The following is a 16,146-nucleotide window of genomic DNA, read 5'->3' as shown; positions in this document are numbered from 1 at the left end:
ACGATGACTGACGTGAGAACAAAAATGTCCTAAGTCCACGTGCTTTGCAATTGTTGTCATGACGATGTACGTAGTAAACATTGTCAAGTGTTTTGAAACTATTGGCTTTTTATAATAAGCAATGTGACAGTGTAGTCTAAGTGCATAATCCCATGTGTTGCATTCTGACTGCAAAACAACAAATCTGGAGTCGGCGTGCAGCTGCTCTGACGTCATTCAAGTTGCTTCTCGACCGCATTCTAATGCTATTTTGCATTTGCAATACGGTCGAAAAGTAGCTCGCCGTTGTGTCCACGCCATATAATAAGGATGAGTGTTGGAGTACGTGTGAAAAATACTTAACTAAGCTGGTTCCTATAGAAGAAATGAACAATATCGAAATGAGCTCCGCTGAGTCAACGTCTTCATGCGTCGTTGGTACAAAGCCAGAGGTTTTCTTCTGTGGTCATTGGTCTTTTGAGCTTGCACTCTCGATAACGCTATGAAGTACTCACTTCAGGACGCAAAGTACAATATTGGGAAACCAAGTAGAGATTGGCCAATTGGCAGAGGGGCCTTATGTAAGCGGTTTTAAGGGGTGTCAATTCTCCCCCTAAATAATTGGATGTAGTTAAGCAAAAAGGATCCAATCTACAAAATTATCAAAAGATTAGTTATATGTATTAAATGGTTCCTAAAGTCTAATCTCTTAGATCAGCAAAAAATCCAACATATAAACATAAATAAATATCTCTGCAGTTACATGACATTAAAAGTTTTGAAAATAAAACAAGAGTAAAAGACACTTTTCAACTTTAAACTTTCATATCTCGAAAGTTACTGGATGTGCATTGGATCCTTTTTATTTAACTATCTAATTGTGAAACATGTATCAAAATATTTCGCACCTTCATTGAAACATCTACTAACAAAATGTTACCAAAACAAATTAAAAGTTTTATTTAAAGTTTTTAGGGTTGCTGAGTTTCTAAAGCTGCATTTAAAGAACTCTTAAATATTAAAAGTACTATTTCTATAAGGAATGCGCCCTCTATGGAAAAATGAAGAAATGTATAAAGATTGTAAAATATATATATACTCATAACATGCTTTTGTTTTTCCGTATGAATTGGCATTTGTAAAATGGTTTAAATTTTTTTTGCAGACTGTGTTTCACCGTAGGTGCAATTTTAGAAATGTATGCTGATTTTATGTAAAGCATTTCTATCTGTTGAAAAACATAGTTGACATTTATATTAATGAATATTATGTAGAAAATCGATATTTTTTTATAATATCAAACGACGCGCGACGGTACGAACAAATCGTAGTAAGCAACACGCCTATCCATGACAGTTACCGTGTCACTCGGAGTTTTAAATCGCAACAATGTGAGGGGCACTGCCACTACGCTTACTACAGTTGTTGTCTAGGTAGCAGAAGTAGAGCAGATTCAGGCATCAAGCCTTTGTTGCTGTTCTGGCTTTCGAGTCCAGAGAAAATGGTTAAATATATTGAATTTTCAAATGGTATATTTCTAACCGGCAAACAATCAGATCTCCAGAGAATGGATTCTATTCGATATTTTAAGATACCAAGCGAAGGAAAGAACAATTCTTGCTCCTGGCGGTATGCGAAACGCCTTTCCATTGAGCTTCAAATCGCAAAGATGTGAGGGGCGTAGCCACTGCGGCAGTCAGTCGAGACATAAGTTGATAAGCCCAATGTGCCTGTACTTTCAACAGCACCCTATTTTATTAGTAATGCTCAATATTACTGCTTCACGGCAGAAATAGGTAAGGTGGCAGTACTTAATTACTATTACTAATAATTATTAATAAAACAAGTGACGATCATCGAAAAGGTATCGCACCATAGCATTGTCACATTTTTTGTGTACCTCATCTTCGGCCTTGTACGAAAGTGACATCCGATTTTAATACAATTTGACTGGCTCGCAGACAATGGCCTGCGCCTTATTACTCTTACGTCAGGCGGATTGTCCTATTGCGTATGAGGCAAATGTTAGAAAAAATTAGGTTAATCGTATTCTGTGGCCATTGTAATGTAGATAATGTAAATTACGTGGACTTACGAGTAAAGATTGTAAGGTCATATTTTTTATTTCCGCTTTATTTTCCGCACACTGAAAAAAAGTGTTATTGAAATAAACACATATCACATATTATATTACAGGTATGATCGCACGTATCATAGGCATGATAACTTATTAAATACAACAGTTTTCTTTTAAAATTTCGAGACATAATTGTGTCTCTTTTTAACCGACTTCAAAAAAGGAGGAGGTTCTCAATTCGACTGTATGTTCTTTTTTTTTGTATCGTCGAACCGACGTCTTCTGGGTTACCGTGCCAGACGCTATATCAGCTAAGCCACGGAACGAGCCATATAGATATATATTCTTTTTCTTTTCTTATACAATCAACAAATCTAGTTTACTTACTATACGAGCATTTATTTTCTTTATTAGGTAAATACTCATAACGAAAATAAATACAGAAATATTGCAACAATTATTTTGACATATCCAAACGTAGACCCAAATTCTCGATAAACGCTATTATGATAACGCTATAAATGCTATTACACACACACAGGCCTCACCAATCACAGAAAATATACTAATCTGTTTGAAAATATCATCATATCGGTAGTATCAGCAGTACTAGCAGGGGACGTATTATGCTATAGGACCAAAACTCATAAAAAAAAAAAAAGGTTTTGGTCTTATAGCGTCCATCTCCGACCCGTTACAGGCCAGTCGTGTGTTCGTCTATATTTTAGGGACTACACCATTATAAAGCAAATCCAAACAAAGAGAGCTAATTAACGTATTTATTTTCGTATCATGAGCGCGTTTAATCTTACTTAAAAACCGCTATTGACCTCCTAAGACACAGGAAACTACAATGGGAAACGCGCTAAACGCTCAATGCATATTAAAATGTACTAAATACAATTACATGTCTTAGGCCCAAGTAAGTACATACAGACAGTTTCGTATGCAAAATGTATTTTTTCAGTCATCCTCTGATCATTGATCGTATAGAATTAATAGAGCCGCTACGTTTGAATGCGATATTTTCATTATACGTGTTCATGCGATATTTTCATTATACTTGATCATAGGAATGGTCAGCCAAATTGTCTAAAGTCTGAATCACCATGTACATTTTGATGTACACGGGTCCTTAGGAGATTAAACTTAAGCCAAAACACGATTAGCTAGTCATTTTTGCTAGAACTATTTGATATTTTATACATTGTGGTTTTGATTTATGCCAATAGCAATCATTCTTCTACATGATCACATTTTGTGTGGTTGTAATTTGAGGCCAATGTACTAAAATAGACAACAAAGTCTTTGGTAGACATGTCGCAAAACTTCAGCGGTTAAATTTCTATGTTAGATGTACATACATACATATACTTCACGCCCTTTCCCCGTTGATATAGGTAGAGACAAGCCATTGTCTCCAATCATATACAAAAAAAGTATTTGAAATAAACAACATGTGACTTTTTTATATTATTCCATAGTAGGTGCAGTACTACTCAGAGTATGCTCGCTTTCTGATTGGTGGCACAAAAAGGTAAGGTGGCAGAACTTCCCTCTACGAACTCTTTCTGTTGCTACTGAATGAACCTTACATTTACTATTAGTACGGTGAAAGCTGATCATACCACACCTTATTCTATAAACAGCTAATATGAACTATTCGCTTTTGGATTATTATTATGGAATTTTATGGAATTTTTTCCTATAATTATTAGTACAAACATCGAACACTCAGAAAAAAATCTTCATAAAAATTTGTGAAATATATTTTTTGTTTACCATAATCGATGGAACACCGTATATCTCTAGGACGTGTGACGGGTTTAGACTAGAAATCCTGTAAACATCTATAATAATGTGCCAGAAAGCCACATCAATTGCTTGATCTCAAACTTCGGAATTCCCTGTACTATGAGCACCAGTGCAAAGGAATTCACTCTGGAGCACTCTCAGAACACCCAGACCATAGTTTAGTAGCGGTAGAGCTCCTTGTGAAAGAGTTCATCCAGGGAAGTAGTGCCGCCATTACCACGTTCCGGTTTTGAAGGGCAAGGGTGCTGCTGGTGAAATTACAGGCACATGGGACTTGTCAACTTATGTCTCAGAGTAACGGGTGTAATGGCAATGCCCCTCAGATCTTTGCGATTTAAAGCTTTGAGTGGCACTGCAACTGTTAAGGACAGGCGTGTCGCTTACCGGCCACAACTGTTATGGACAGGCGCATGACTTGTTCGTCTCGTCACTTGGTATTATAGAAAAAAAATACCACACGTACTGGGAATTGAACCGGAATCCGGTGACTAGAGTGCAAACCGTTGGGCCAATGAGATCGTCTTAAGAGCTTCAGACTTGAGAATAAGAGCTTTGACACACGATTTTGTTCTATAGAACAAAACATTCACACTTCCGCTAGTTTGTTTATTCCATGGTATATACGTTGTTGACAGCCCAGATTCATAAACCCTTAGATGACGTCATCAAGTCAAGAATGCCTTTTATTATTAATTAGTACCTAAATAACGAAACAGAGATCTCATTTCACTCAATTGTCGTAAAGACCTTAATGGTGTTCTTGTTAATTACAATTCCGGTTATCTGACAACAATGCAATTCCATTCAACACGAGAATCAATTAATTTCATTCAACGTCTTCGTTCTAAGGTTGCGATGATTCATTGTTGTTAAGAGCTCCGTTTATCCTGGAATTGGAGCAGGTAGGTGGGTATTTTATAGTGTAAAGAAGTTTCTATTAATGGTAAGAAAAAAAATGTGCAAATCGTATTCGTATTTAAACGCACAATATCCATAATAATAACTTTAAATTTAAATAATAAACAAGCTCATGAAGGGCCAAAGTTATGAGTATAAAATAATAATAATAATAGTTAGCCTATATCTAGGTTCGGCGGACTAAAACACAACGTCGTCTTAGAGTGAAAACCTCGTATGTGATTTCTATGTAATTTCTCAGGACGAAGTAAAAATGTGGTGTAAAATGTAGTAACGCAATAATGTTTGAAGTTAGCATTTTAATTAATTAAATTATACTTCTCTCTGATACTATATTACTTAAGCAAATAACTTTTTCTTCAACAAAAGTCAGTAAAAACTAACTATGTGAAACGAATGAGAGGTTTTCACTCAGTCAAATTAATTTATTTCATTAATTTTTAACTTAAAATAGTGGCATCTTTTTCAAATTTATCATTCTCTTCACATCTTCCAACATTATAAAAACACAAATATATATATATATATATATATTTTATTATAGGTGTATTAATAAATTAAGCAAGTTTTTTGGCTTAGGGTCGTATTCTAGAACTCTACTCAATGCTCAAGTCAGGATTTGAGCAGACTTGAGTATGATTTCAAGCACTGGAAATACGACCCTAATGGCAAGGACTTGAGTATGATTTTCAGTGCTCACTGCAATACTCAAGTCCTGACTTGAGTATTGAGTAGAGTTCTGGAATACGGCGTTTAGTCTCCCTGCTCAGCGCAGGTTAAAACAATTAAAAACGCCTTCATTCAATCAGTGGTCAATTAAAACAAATACTAAAAGTAAAAGCGCTATGAAGTCAATTTATAACATTATTGCAAATTAATGGGAAAGGTATAGCTATGTTTCAACCTTCATTTAACCAGCGTAAAAAAACTTTGGCATAACATCGTTAGACCTGTGACCAGCAGTAGTATGTTGACACCGTACAGTACAGTTTAATTTTGGTAGCAGTAGAGCTCTTTGTGAAAGTTTCTGCCGCCAAGCATTAATGGCAGCATACCTGTGTTCCGGTTTCGAAAGGGTAAGGATGCTGGTAACATTGTCAACTTATGTCTCAGGGTAACGGGCGCAGCGGCCGTACCCCTCATATCTTAGCGATTTAAACCTCTGACTAGCACGGTAATTGTTATGGACAGGCGTGTCGCTTACAACCAGGCGCACGACTTATTCGTCAAAAAAACAATTGGCATTTCATATCTCATATAATAACTCTAAACTTGTCAAAACTTAAATAGGTGTAGAGGCAATAACCGGATGCTTAACAAACTTACGACGCCGCACGCATGTATTATGAACTGCCCACATAGTTATTTATAACTGTTTTTTAAACTCGCATTAGCAGCAAGTGGAAATAAAACGTACCTATGCAATATATTAATGGGTGCTAGTTGAAAACTTGTTTTCTTGTAAACTTAGGCAGGTTTTATACGAATATTGATAAACTTCCTTATGCAACGTTTTTGCCTCAATTGAAAGCTCTTATAGATATATCAGTGTTGATAATCGCAACATGGGCAGCGAACAAATGTGAAATTTTCCAGAATTATTTAAATATTTTATGATAGAAATGTAAGATTTATGATATGTACCATGAGCTGTAAATAATTTACCATGCCGCATACTTCTATAGCAAATGTCTATAACATCTATTATTACCGTTTTCCTGTCTGTTTTTTAGGTTTGAATACCAAATAATCATATTGATTTTATTGAATGTCACGATGTTTTACTATGATGAAATTCAATTATTTTTGTGAAATTACTTGCATGAAGTTGATTTCGACTTTATGCAGTTAATGCGTGAAGTCGACTTCAACGATATCAACTTCATGCAGTCGAGGTCTCGGATAACGACTTCACGCATGATGTCGAGGTCGTTTGCCCCTTATTGCTTTTCATAGAGAAGTATCAACAACGTAATGACTAAATTCAATGATTTATATACATTGAACATTTCATATTGAATCAATATAAGACCTACGGCATGAAAAGCATTGACATTTTTGTATGCATATGACGCGAGGATTACGAAATTATTGATACGATTAGTCGTGTCGGTCATTTGTATCAACTATGTAATGATGTGTTCAAATTGGTGACATTATCGTGTATATAGATTTTAAGACTTTCGTGGTTGTTCACTAAATGATTATCACTCATATCTATATCAGGTTTCTTACCACGGTATGACTTCTTTTTATTTTCGGAACGGTTGCCAGCTTCATAGTCACGGGTTGGGTCAACCCGTGACCATGAAGCGTGCAACCGTTCCGAAATATCGGGAAAATAAAAAGAAGTCATACCGTTGTAAGAAACCTGATATTAGTGATAATTATCGTGTATAATGCAGGGTTTTTGTTGGATATGTATAACCACCTAAAACTCGGCATTCATGAGCGATCTTCGCCATATTGGTCGTGTTAAGTCAACATGTCCGCAATGTTAGCCTACATTTTACGTCAACAGTATTGAATCATATGTGAGCTAACCCCTAAACAAAGACACAAGAGAATATTTTCCGAGATTGCCGTCAGTTTGAGAAGTGTTGTAGTAAAATAAATTACAATTTTAGTGTAAATTAATGTATGCTTCATTTTATACAGATGGCGCTCCGGTAATGACGATGCGTGTGCGCGTGGTGGCGCTGGTGTGCGCGCTGGTGGTCGCGCATGCCGCCGCCTACACCGTAGACTGCAACCACGAGTACACAGACTGCGACACAGAACTCAGTGAGTGAAATTTCACTAATGAAAAAGCTCCTTTTATGACGAGTAAAGGTTGCGCACAGTAAGCCGCACGGACTTACCCCACGCATACTTTAAAACCTTTTGCACTCCCTAAACGCATGCGCAATGTGGGCGACGTTCTTTGGGATCCAATCCAAGATCCTGAGCTTCAAACACACTTAGGAGACTAGGGACCACTTCTAGAAAAGTTTCTATAAGAAATTCTGTGACATGGATTGGCTCCTGAACTTACATTTGAAAAGCAATGGTCGTTTTATTTATTTTTATTTATTCCATTTAGAAAACACTACACATTAAATAAATATTATGTTCAGTATTTATTTAATGTGTAGTGTAATATCGTGTAATATCTTAAAACTAAATGCATATGGAACATCACAGCATGCAATGACAACAACATAGTGAATAAAGACATTAGTGATATAATATATTGTTATTTGAAACTACGCAAACATATAAATATTACCAACCCACATGTAACATTTTTTAGTTTTCTAACATTTATTGATATCTTTTACTGTAAAAACGGTAAAGTTTATTGTGGCAGTGCTATTTTATATGTATACCTACAGCTTTTTTCGTGCAAAAATATAGTTCCCGGTGTCATATCGGAGACTATTAATAAATATCACTTTTCGGGAGGACAGTAATTATCTCATGATGTTTGTTGTTTCTATGGACAATTGACTGGTTTTTATTTTAAAATGAGTGTGAAAGCCATGGCGGTCACAACGTAGTGAATACTCAATCAGCACAGTTACAAAATTTCATCCATTTCGTTAAACTCAATACTGACAAATTGTTTCCCTATCTGGGGTCGACAAAGTTGCCACAAGGAGGAGAAAAAAGCGTTTAAAGCCTAACGCTTATCAAAGAAATTGTATGCTTTTTTTTCAAATTTACATTTTGTGAACATTACCTTTATGGCTATTGGCGGTACTTAAATACGTACAAATGTTAAACCCACTGTGATGTTAGATACTGAGATCATCACTTCCGATATGTGAGCTAACTGCGAAAGTATTAATTGAAATAAATCGTTCTTCAACAAAAAGATAACAGTAACCGCATGTAAATGAGACCGATAATGTCAAAACCTGTCAAATGCCACATTCCTGCAGCTTGTCTGTTCGAATACTCATTACACGAGCGAATTAAAATACCGCTAGCACATAGCTACGTCATATAAACCAAAGAAGTTTGTAAGTAGTCGGTTTATATTTATAACATTGATGGATTGGTATTGTAAAGTCACTATGAGATTATCTCTGTCAGTTGTTTACTCTAGGGTGCGTGTGTTTGACATAGAACAGAAAAGTACAGAACTTCTCTACCAGCGAGATGTGTGTATATTTTGTGCCTACAAGTATGAAAAGCACAGAATAAAGACTAGAAATTTTTATTGAAATATGTCTACCATATTATTTTTTTTTATGATATCAAGTGACAGTATGAACAAATCGTGCGGGTGGTGTTAAGCCACACGCCTGTCCATAGCACTTTAACTGTGTCCGTGGCCGAACGGTTACCGTGCTGGATTGCCACGCAGAGGTCTCGGGTTCCCGGGCCCGGAGAAATATTTGTATGGCCTACATGTATTTCTCTCGTGAGTTTGGGTGTCAGTTGTGATTGTCTATGTTGTGTCCATGGCACCCGGGATTCAGGACTTCTCTAGTGCGGGGCTATGAGTGTGCTAAAACTAAATTTTAGTGCCAATTAGAGCTTTAAATCGCAAAGATCTGAGGGACACTGCCACCGCGCCTGTCGCCCTGAGACATAAGTTGACAAGTCCCTTGTGCCTCTAATTTCACCAGCACCCTTACTCTTCAAAATCGTAACGCAGTAATGCTCATGTTACTGCTTGGTGGCAGAAACAGGTAATATCATATATAACTGCCTTAAAGGATATTTAAATATTGATTCTTTATTTGCATTCCTCAATGATGTACACATAGAAGGCAAACAATAAAGTAGAAGGCAAGAGTTTAAGAGTAGTTTTTAGTATTCGCGATCAAAAATGTAAATAAAGGTGCCGTAACAAAAAAAATAAGAATTGTGCAAATGATATAAGTCCGTCGAGAAAGGTTTCATTAATCATGTTTTTGTTTTGCCATTAAGTTGAGTAAACCCTCAAGCAAACGTTACATTTTGCCGTTACTACTAAAGATCAAGTTGTTTTAGATACAAAATAAAACATATGAAATAAGAGAATTTTTAAGAGTGTCAATTGCTACATTTAATTGTCGGACCTGCGTTCACATTGACTGCAGCCGACGCATGCAGTTGAACTCTCGACTGCACTTACTAACTGCAGACTTGCAGTTCATCTATTGGCAGCTTAAGATGACGTTCGCAACTGAAAATTCATTGATTTGTACAAAATTGCCTGATGCTAGTTACGACACAAGAGAGAGAGACAATATTTTTATGTAAGCCACCACATTTGCATTAAAACCGCAAATTTATATACATCGTGAGTTTATACAACCGTCATTTTCTACTACACTCATGGTGTTTAATCACATTTGTAACGGAGAGTTATCTAACACAGAATCTACTATGCTTTCATGATACAGTGGCTGTGACATAGTTCAATGAACTCCAAAATATGAGTGATGGAAACAAGGAGATAACAAAAAGAGTTGTAGATAATTTAAATTGTTTTTCTTGTATTAATTGTCTTAGAAATATGATTAATTTGTATTTTAAAAAAGACTGAAGAATGTAATGAAACGGTTGAACGGTATTTGTTTAAGACTTTTTTTACTGTTTTGTATCTTTCGACAGTACAGTTAACGAATTGTGATAATATATATATAATACTAATTCAATTTTAATACAAATTTATTATATTTATTTATGATCAGCTTACAAAGGCTCAAAAATACATACTTTATAGACTAACATACATAATAATGTTATAATAAAACACTATTTATTTATCGAGTTCTTAGGTTTTCGCGATTGTTACACATAGGAAATGAAACTATTTTTCCGAATTTAAATCGCGTATATTTGTTTTTTCAAACAAACCGACGTTTCGAGCCCTTTACAGGTCCCATGGTCTTTTGCGCGCGCACGTTTGTTCTTGAGGTCTTCGAACCGCCGGATTTTACTTGCAACATCCAGTCCGTACTGGTGTACATATCGAGTTCTTAGGTTTTCGCGATTGTTACACATAGGAAATGAGACTATTTTTCCGGATTTAAATCGCGTATATTTGTTTTTTCAAACAAACCGACGTTTCGGGCCCTTTACAGGTCCCATGGTCCGAGTCATGTGAAGGGCCCGAAACGTTGGTTTGTTTGAAAAAACAAATATAGGCGATTTAAATCCGGAAAAATAGTACTATTTATTTATTTACACGTAGGTATGGACTGCGACGTGTGACGCAACGTGGGTGGTCGGGAACCGTCCTCGGAAATGTCGGTATATGACACCCTTCGGGCAAAAGTCCTCCTTCATGAAGGTCGTCAGATGTTGTGTCAGGGTAGCATTAGCTTTCACCAGTATGTACTCCAAATATCAGCAGACTTTGTGGAGTAATGAAGTCGTGACATGTATAGCAACGTCGTCGGTGTTGCTGGACGCAGTTGATGATTGGGCCAGTCGGGGCGGTGCTACTATGGTTACGGCTGGTGTACTTCTTTTTCTTTTCCACCTTTTTGAAACCGTCCTCGTCGCACTGGTCTACTCGTCTCGGTGGTACTGACGACACAGCTCCAGATATGAGTTTCAGATTCTTCTTCTTTTCCTTAGTTGATTTTAATTTATTTATTATTAAACTACAACTACATTAATAAGGAAACTTTTTCGTTTTCAAAGTCTTCTTAAAACATTTTATAACACAACGAGATATGCTGTGTGTGCAGGCGCGTTCCCACTATATCGTGACGACAGATAGTCGTGCAGTTTAAAGTGTTGTGGCTTGTATATTTAAGTTAAATTGTTCACATATCGAACAACACGATTAACTGTCGTTCACGACTTTTTTGACGTTAGGACGACGGACTGTTGTGACAATGGGAAGAGCTAGAACGACTGCCGTCAGACGATAAATAAAAAATGTCACGATAAAAATGTGACGACAGATAATTGCAGCTTCAAACGATTCTGTCGTGCATAGGACAAGGTGGCTGCCGTAAACCGATATATTATCATCACGATCTAGTGGGAACAGGTAGACACGACAGTCGTTCAACGACAAAATAGATATCTACGACACAGTCGCGACAGTTAGTCATGATATGGAAACAGGCTAGACGCGACAGTTTAATGATAAATAAAATGTTACGACATGACGGGAACGCACCCTGACTCCGTATAGTATCAACTAATATACGTCTCACTGCTGACCACAGGTCTCCACTAAAAATCATTAAAGGTAGAAGCGATTAAGTAGAAAGAAAATACTTCACAAATCTTCGCAGTTACTTTCTTTTCTTATGCGCAGTGAACAAGTTACTCAGCCTTTGCTTTTTGTACCGTTGCTATCATAAGTGGCATATAGTTGAACTCAAAACTCAAGTGTAAAGCTGCGCGTACTGTTCACTGCACTTTTGTAACATTTACAAGCTCAAAGGGAAATAATTGAACATCGTTTAAAATTAAAATTAACGGAAACACGTGAACGTCATTAAAACATCATGCCCTAAATTTTCACTCGAAAAAGTCATTTACAAGAACGGATGAAACAAAAGAATGAGTTGACAAATGGTTTCGTTGGTTCGCTTCTCGACACAATCGTGAGAAGCGATTGCTAAACCAAGATGCCGTTGAAACTAAAGCGTGATTCTTAAATCTATTGAAGTGTAGAGTAATGAAAGGTTCTAAAATGTTCTGTATTGGTTTAGTTTACTCGTATAAAATAAGTATTTATTTGTTTATTTATATACTATTATTTACATATATATTTCCAAATTTCTCCACAATACATAAGAAACACATACATACTTAAAAACTAATAGAAAATAAAATAAACTGATATGGACAGGACGGTTAAATACTCAGCATTGCTGATTTTTAGTCTTTCTAGCTAGCTCGGTGCAGCAAGCGAATATGCGGAGTGTCAACCAAGTAATAACGAACCTTAATATAAGTTAAAACTTTAAAGGCTGTCCGAGTAAAGTTATTTAAACTTCATTGCACACAAAACAGTTACAAACGGCAAAAATAATGCGATCAAGCAATTGTTTTTTTTATGATATCATGTGAAGCGACGAGCACTACGCCCGTCACCCTGAGATATAAGTTGAATCCCATGTGCCTGTGTAATTTTACCACCGCCCTTATCCTTTCAAACCGGAAGGCAGTAACGCTCACATTACTGCCATCCGCTAACTAAAACAAAATATTTTTTTGAGATATCGTAAAAACCATAACCCAGTTTTAGAATATTACTTAGTTTTAGGATATTTCAGCCATGCATCCTTAGGGTAAGTTCCGATAAGTCGAACATGTAAACTAATTTTAAGTGTTTTTAAAATAGAATTTTGTGCTCTATCTTCTGCTATTTAAGACGGATATTTGACCATTTGTCACTTAGCCGAGTTTTAGTTTGTGGACGGCAGATTACTGCTTGGCGGCAATAATTGGTAAGGCAAAAGCTTAGTTATTTTGCATGATTTAACCTCCACCAACCTTCACAAATTAATTTAGTTTCATTTTTATTAATATGGATTTTCGCAAAGTAACGCTTGTATCAAGTATTTGTGAAAAAAATACCTGATTCACTTTACCAATAAAACTATAAGAGCGGTTACACACGCGGAGCTTTAAACACACGCGCGACTTTAAGCTGCGAGGCAAACTCGCAACTGCATCGATACAAACGCGCGACTGCATCGCTACATTTGTGATTTATAAGCGATGGATCGATGCAATCGCGCGTTTGTATCGATACAGTTGCGCATTTGCTTCGATGCAATTGCCTATAAAATGCAAGTGAAAATGTCGCCGTTTGTAACTATAAAATGGAACCGTAACAAAAGAGAATTAATAATTGTACCCCAAAAATGGGTTACTAAATGTCTAATATTACCTCTAATTTCATATCTCGTGAAGACGAATGGCCAGCCAATGGCCAGAATGGCCGGGATGGTCGCGTCATTATGGACGCTTTTATTTTTTCTGGCCACAAAGTTTTGCCCGGTGATTTTGTTAGCCCGTAGTTAATACGTGGTTAGTGTCAAAACACGTTTTGGGCATGACTTGATCGTTGAATTAATATGGATGAGGCGCTATAAATACAGTTCGATATTCTTATAAAACAGTGTAACTGTTGAAATGCTGTTACAAATGTAGTTTTTTATTAGTAATTGTCATTATTAAATCATGACGACAATAATTACAAAGGTATTTATTCAATAATGTTCTTTTATTGTGAGATGTAAAAAATTGTCTTTATTACATCACCAACACATACAGATAAAGATGGACAGCGTATGTAATTTTTATGTTGGATCCACGTAGACTGGGTAAGTTAACTGTTAATAGGTATTAAGGCGAGGTATTTCAACGCGAGTGTAAATTTTAGGAGGGGAGATGTGGGGGGTCTCTCCTCGCGTCCCGCTGTCCGCACGCTGTAAATTAATATAACTAAAATAAGAACAGGCGGAGAAAATTTGAATGAGAGCCCGACGATGACTGACGGGGCAGCGGGGGGTGCAGCGTTTCGTTAAACCGCTGGACAATTTTCAAATTTTGGGATAAAAGTGAATTTAATTACTAAATAACGTTTCAGTTGAAAACCAAAATTTTGCAGATTTCTTAAGTAGTTAAAGAAGAATATCTCCAAATAAAAATAATGTGCCAAGTTTAATATTTTATTCTTAAATAAATAATTCCTGTTAGCCTGTTTTCAGGATTATATATGATCTGATAAAGTACATACTATCGTGTAACACATTAGCACATTATTTAGACAATATCCTTAGGGTATCGTATATTTTTTGTAAGACTGTTATTTAATAGTAAATATATAAACCATCTGATCTAGCAAAACAGTTTTTCGGGCGTCTCCTTCGGTGACCCGCCTTAACCTCTCTTTTTTCTACCATTGCTATTACTACACCAATAAGGAGGACAAACTGGTCATCGACACATCATGCTTTTATTTAACTACAAATAAACTTCAATTTACAATGTGATGAATAAAATTAACGCTTAGAAAAACTCATATCTTAAAACAAAATTCTAAAGTTCTTATTGCAACAAATACTGTGATAAAAGCAAGTATATAAACACTTCTAAAGTCACACGGCCTTTATGGATATTGAATTAGTAAGCATGCCAGCTTATAGTAATAAAATGGAATTGCAATATTAAATTATTCATATTCGTGACTCATCGCGTGGGCATATCCATACACATCATGCGGTATTTAGTGAAACTACCTTTTCGTCCTTCAGAATTGGCGAGAATTTGTACAATAAATATATTCGGTAGAGTCATTGCGAACGTACATTAAATTGGTGGCTTGATCGTCTGGCTTATATAATAAATACGGCTCTCGAATAAGTATTTACAGACTAAAATATTTTTTGGTCTATCATTAAGGTCTATTGAAAATATTATGTCAATCCATTTCGGGAATGTTGAATAGAGCGATCGTGACTAATACTTTTTTTAGACACTGAACGTGGAATCGTCGACGACTCATTGCTGTTTTGTTTGAGATATATTATATCTTCTATTAAGACTCTTATGTTTATAAACAATACTTACTTAAACTTCCTTTGTTGCTAAACTTAAGCCGAGATGAATCCATTTAAACTACCTAACGTAAATGTTTAGAGAATTAAACGTCGTAGAATGTTTGCTAATATTTGTTTTCAAGCATCCCATGTTGTTTTATCTTAATTCAATGTTCCGTTATATCTACCTATAATGGGTATAGACAAACAATAAAATAATATTAACAATAATAAGTTTTTATTCGGCTACGTAATACAGATCCCATATTGGTGAATTTTTATGAATTCTTATTAGGTTTTGTAAGAAGCTGGTGAAGTTACAGGGACATGGGACTTGTCATCTTATATCTTAGGGTGACGGGCGCAAGTACAGTGCCCCTCAGATTTTATTAATTTAAAACTCTTAGAGGCTCCACCAGGCGCAGGACTGTGCTGTTTCTCCACTCACTTGGTATTATAAAAAATATTTCAAATGTTATTTGTAAAAAAATTTAGAAACTAAAAACAAAACTAGAACTATAAAATTTACCTGGTATTTTTCTTCAAATGGTAAAACGGCAGATTTTATTTCTCAACACCATTTTTGTCTCCGTCTCACCGGGTAAAATAAATAATGCCTATTCACTACCGCCTTAAAAACGCTCAAGTTATAGCATTCAGCGAATAAGTCCGCAAACAGAGAAATCCACTTCATAACCTGTCACCATATGAAAGTGGAAGCGTAATGCTTTGTGCGAATCCTTACAATATCCACAACATACGAGTGGTACCTCAGCCTACGTCTAGTTTCCCGATGATGGAAAGGGGAAGGCGGAATTAAATCATCATCTAATTCCATCGCACATTCTCCTTGTGATAGCA

At 36.0% G+C, this 16,146-nt stretch overlaps 1 protein-coding gene across 5 annotated transcripts in view; it reads left to right on the top strand.

Annotated features, from left to right (window-relative positions):
- LOC113226508 (putative epidermal cell surface receptor) overlaps positions 1-16,146 on the top strand; it is an 87,516-nt gene that overhangs the window by 23,649 nt on the left and 47,721 nt on the right. For all 5 annotated transcript variants that reach the window (XM_026459145.1, XM_026459144.1, XM_026459147.1 and 2 more), the window contains exon 2: positions 7,448-7,573. In XM_026459145.1, the coding sequence (XP_026314930.1) occupies positions 7,462-7,573 (112 nt within the window). In that variant the 5' untranslated portion in view covers positions 7,448-7,461. The remainder of the gene's footprint in view (positions 1-7,447; positions 7,574-16,146) is intronic.

This window comes from Hyposmocoma kahamanoa, unplaced genomic scaffold, assembly GCF_003589595.1.
Source record: "Hyposmocoma kahamanoa isolate Upper Pololo Valley unplaced genomic scaffold, ASM358959v1 192, whole genome shotgun sequence".
Lineage (NCBI taxonomy): Eukaryota > Metazoa > Arthropoda > Insecta > Lepidoptera > Cosmopterigidae > Hyposmocoma > Hyposmocoma kahamanoa.
This window is presented reverse-complemented; position numbering and strand designations above follow the sequence as displayed.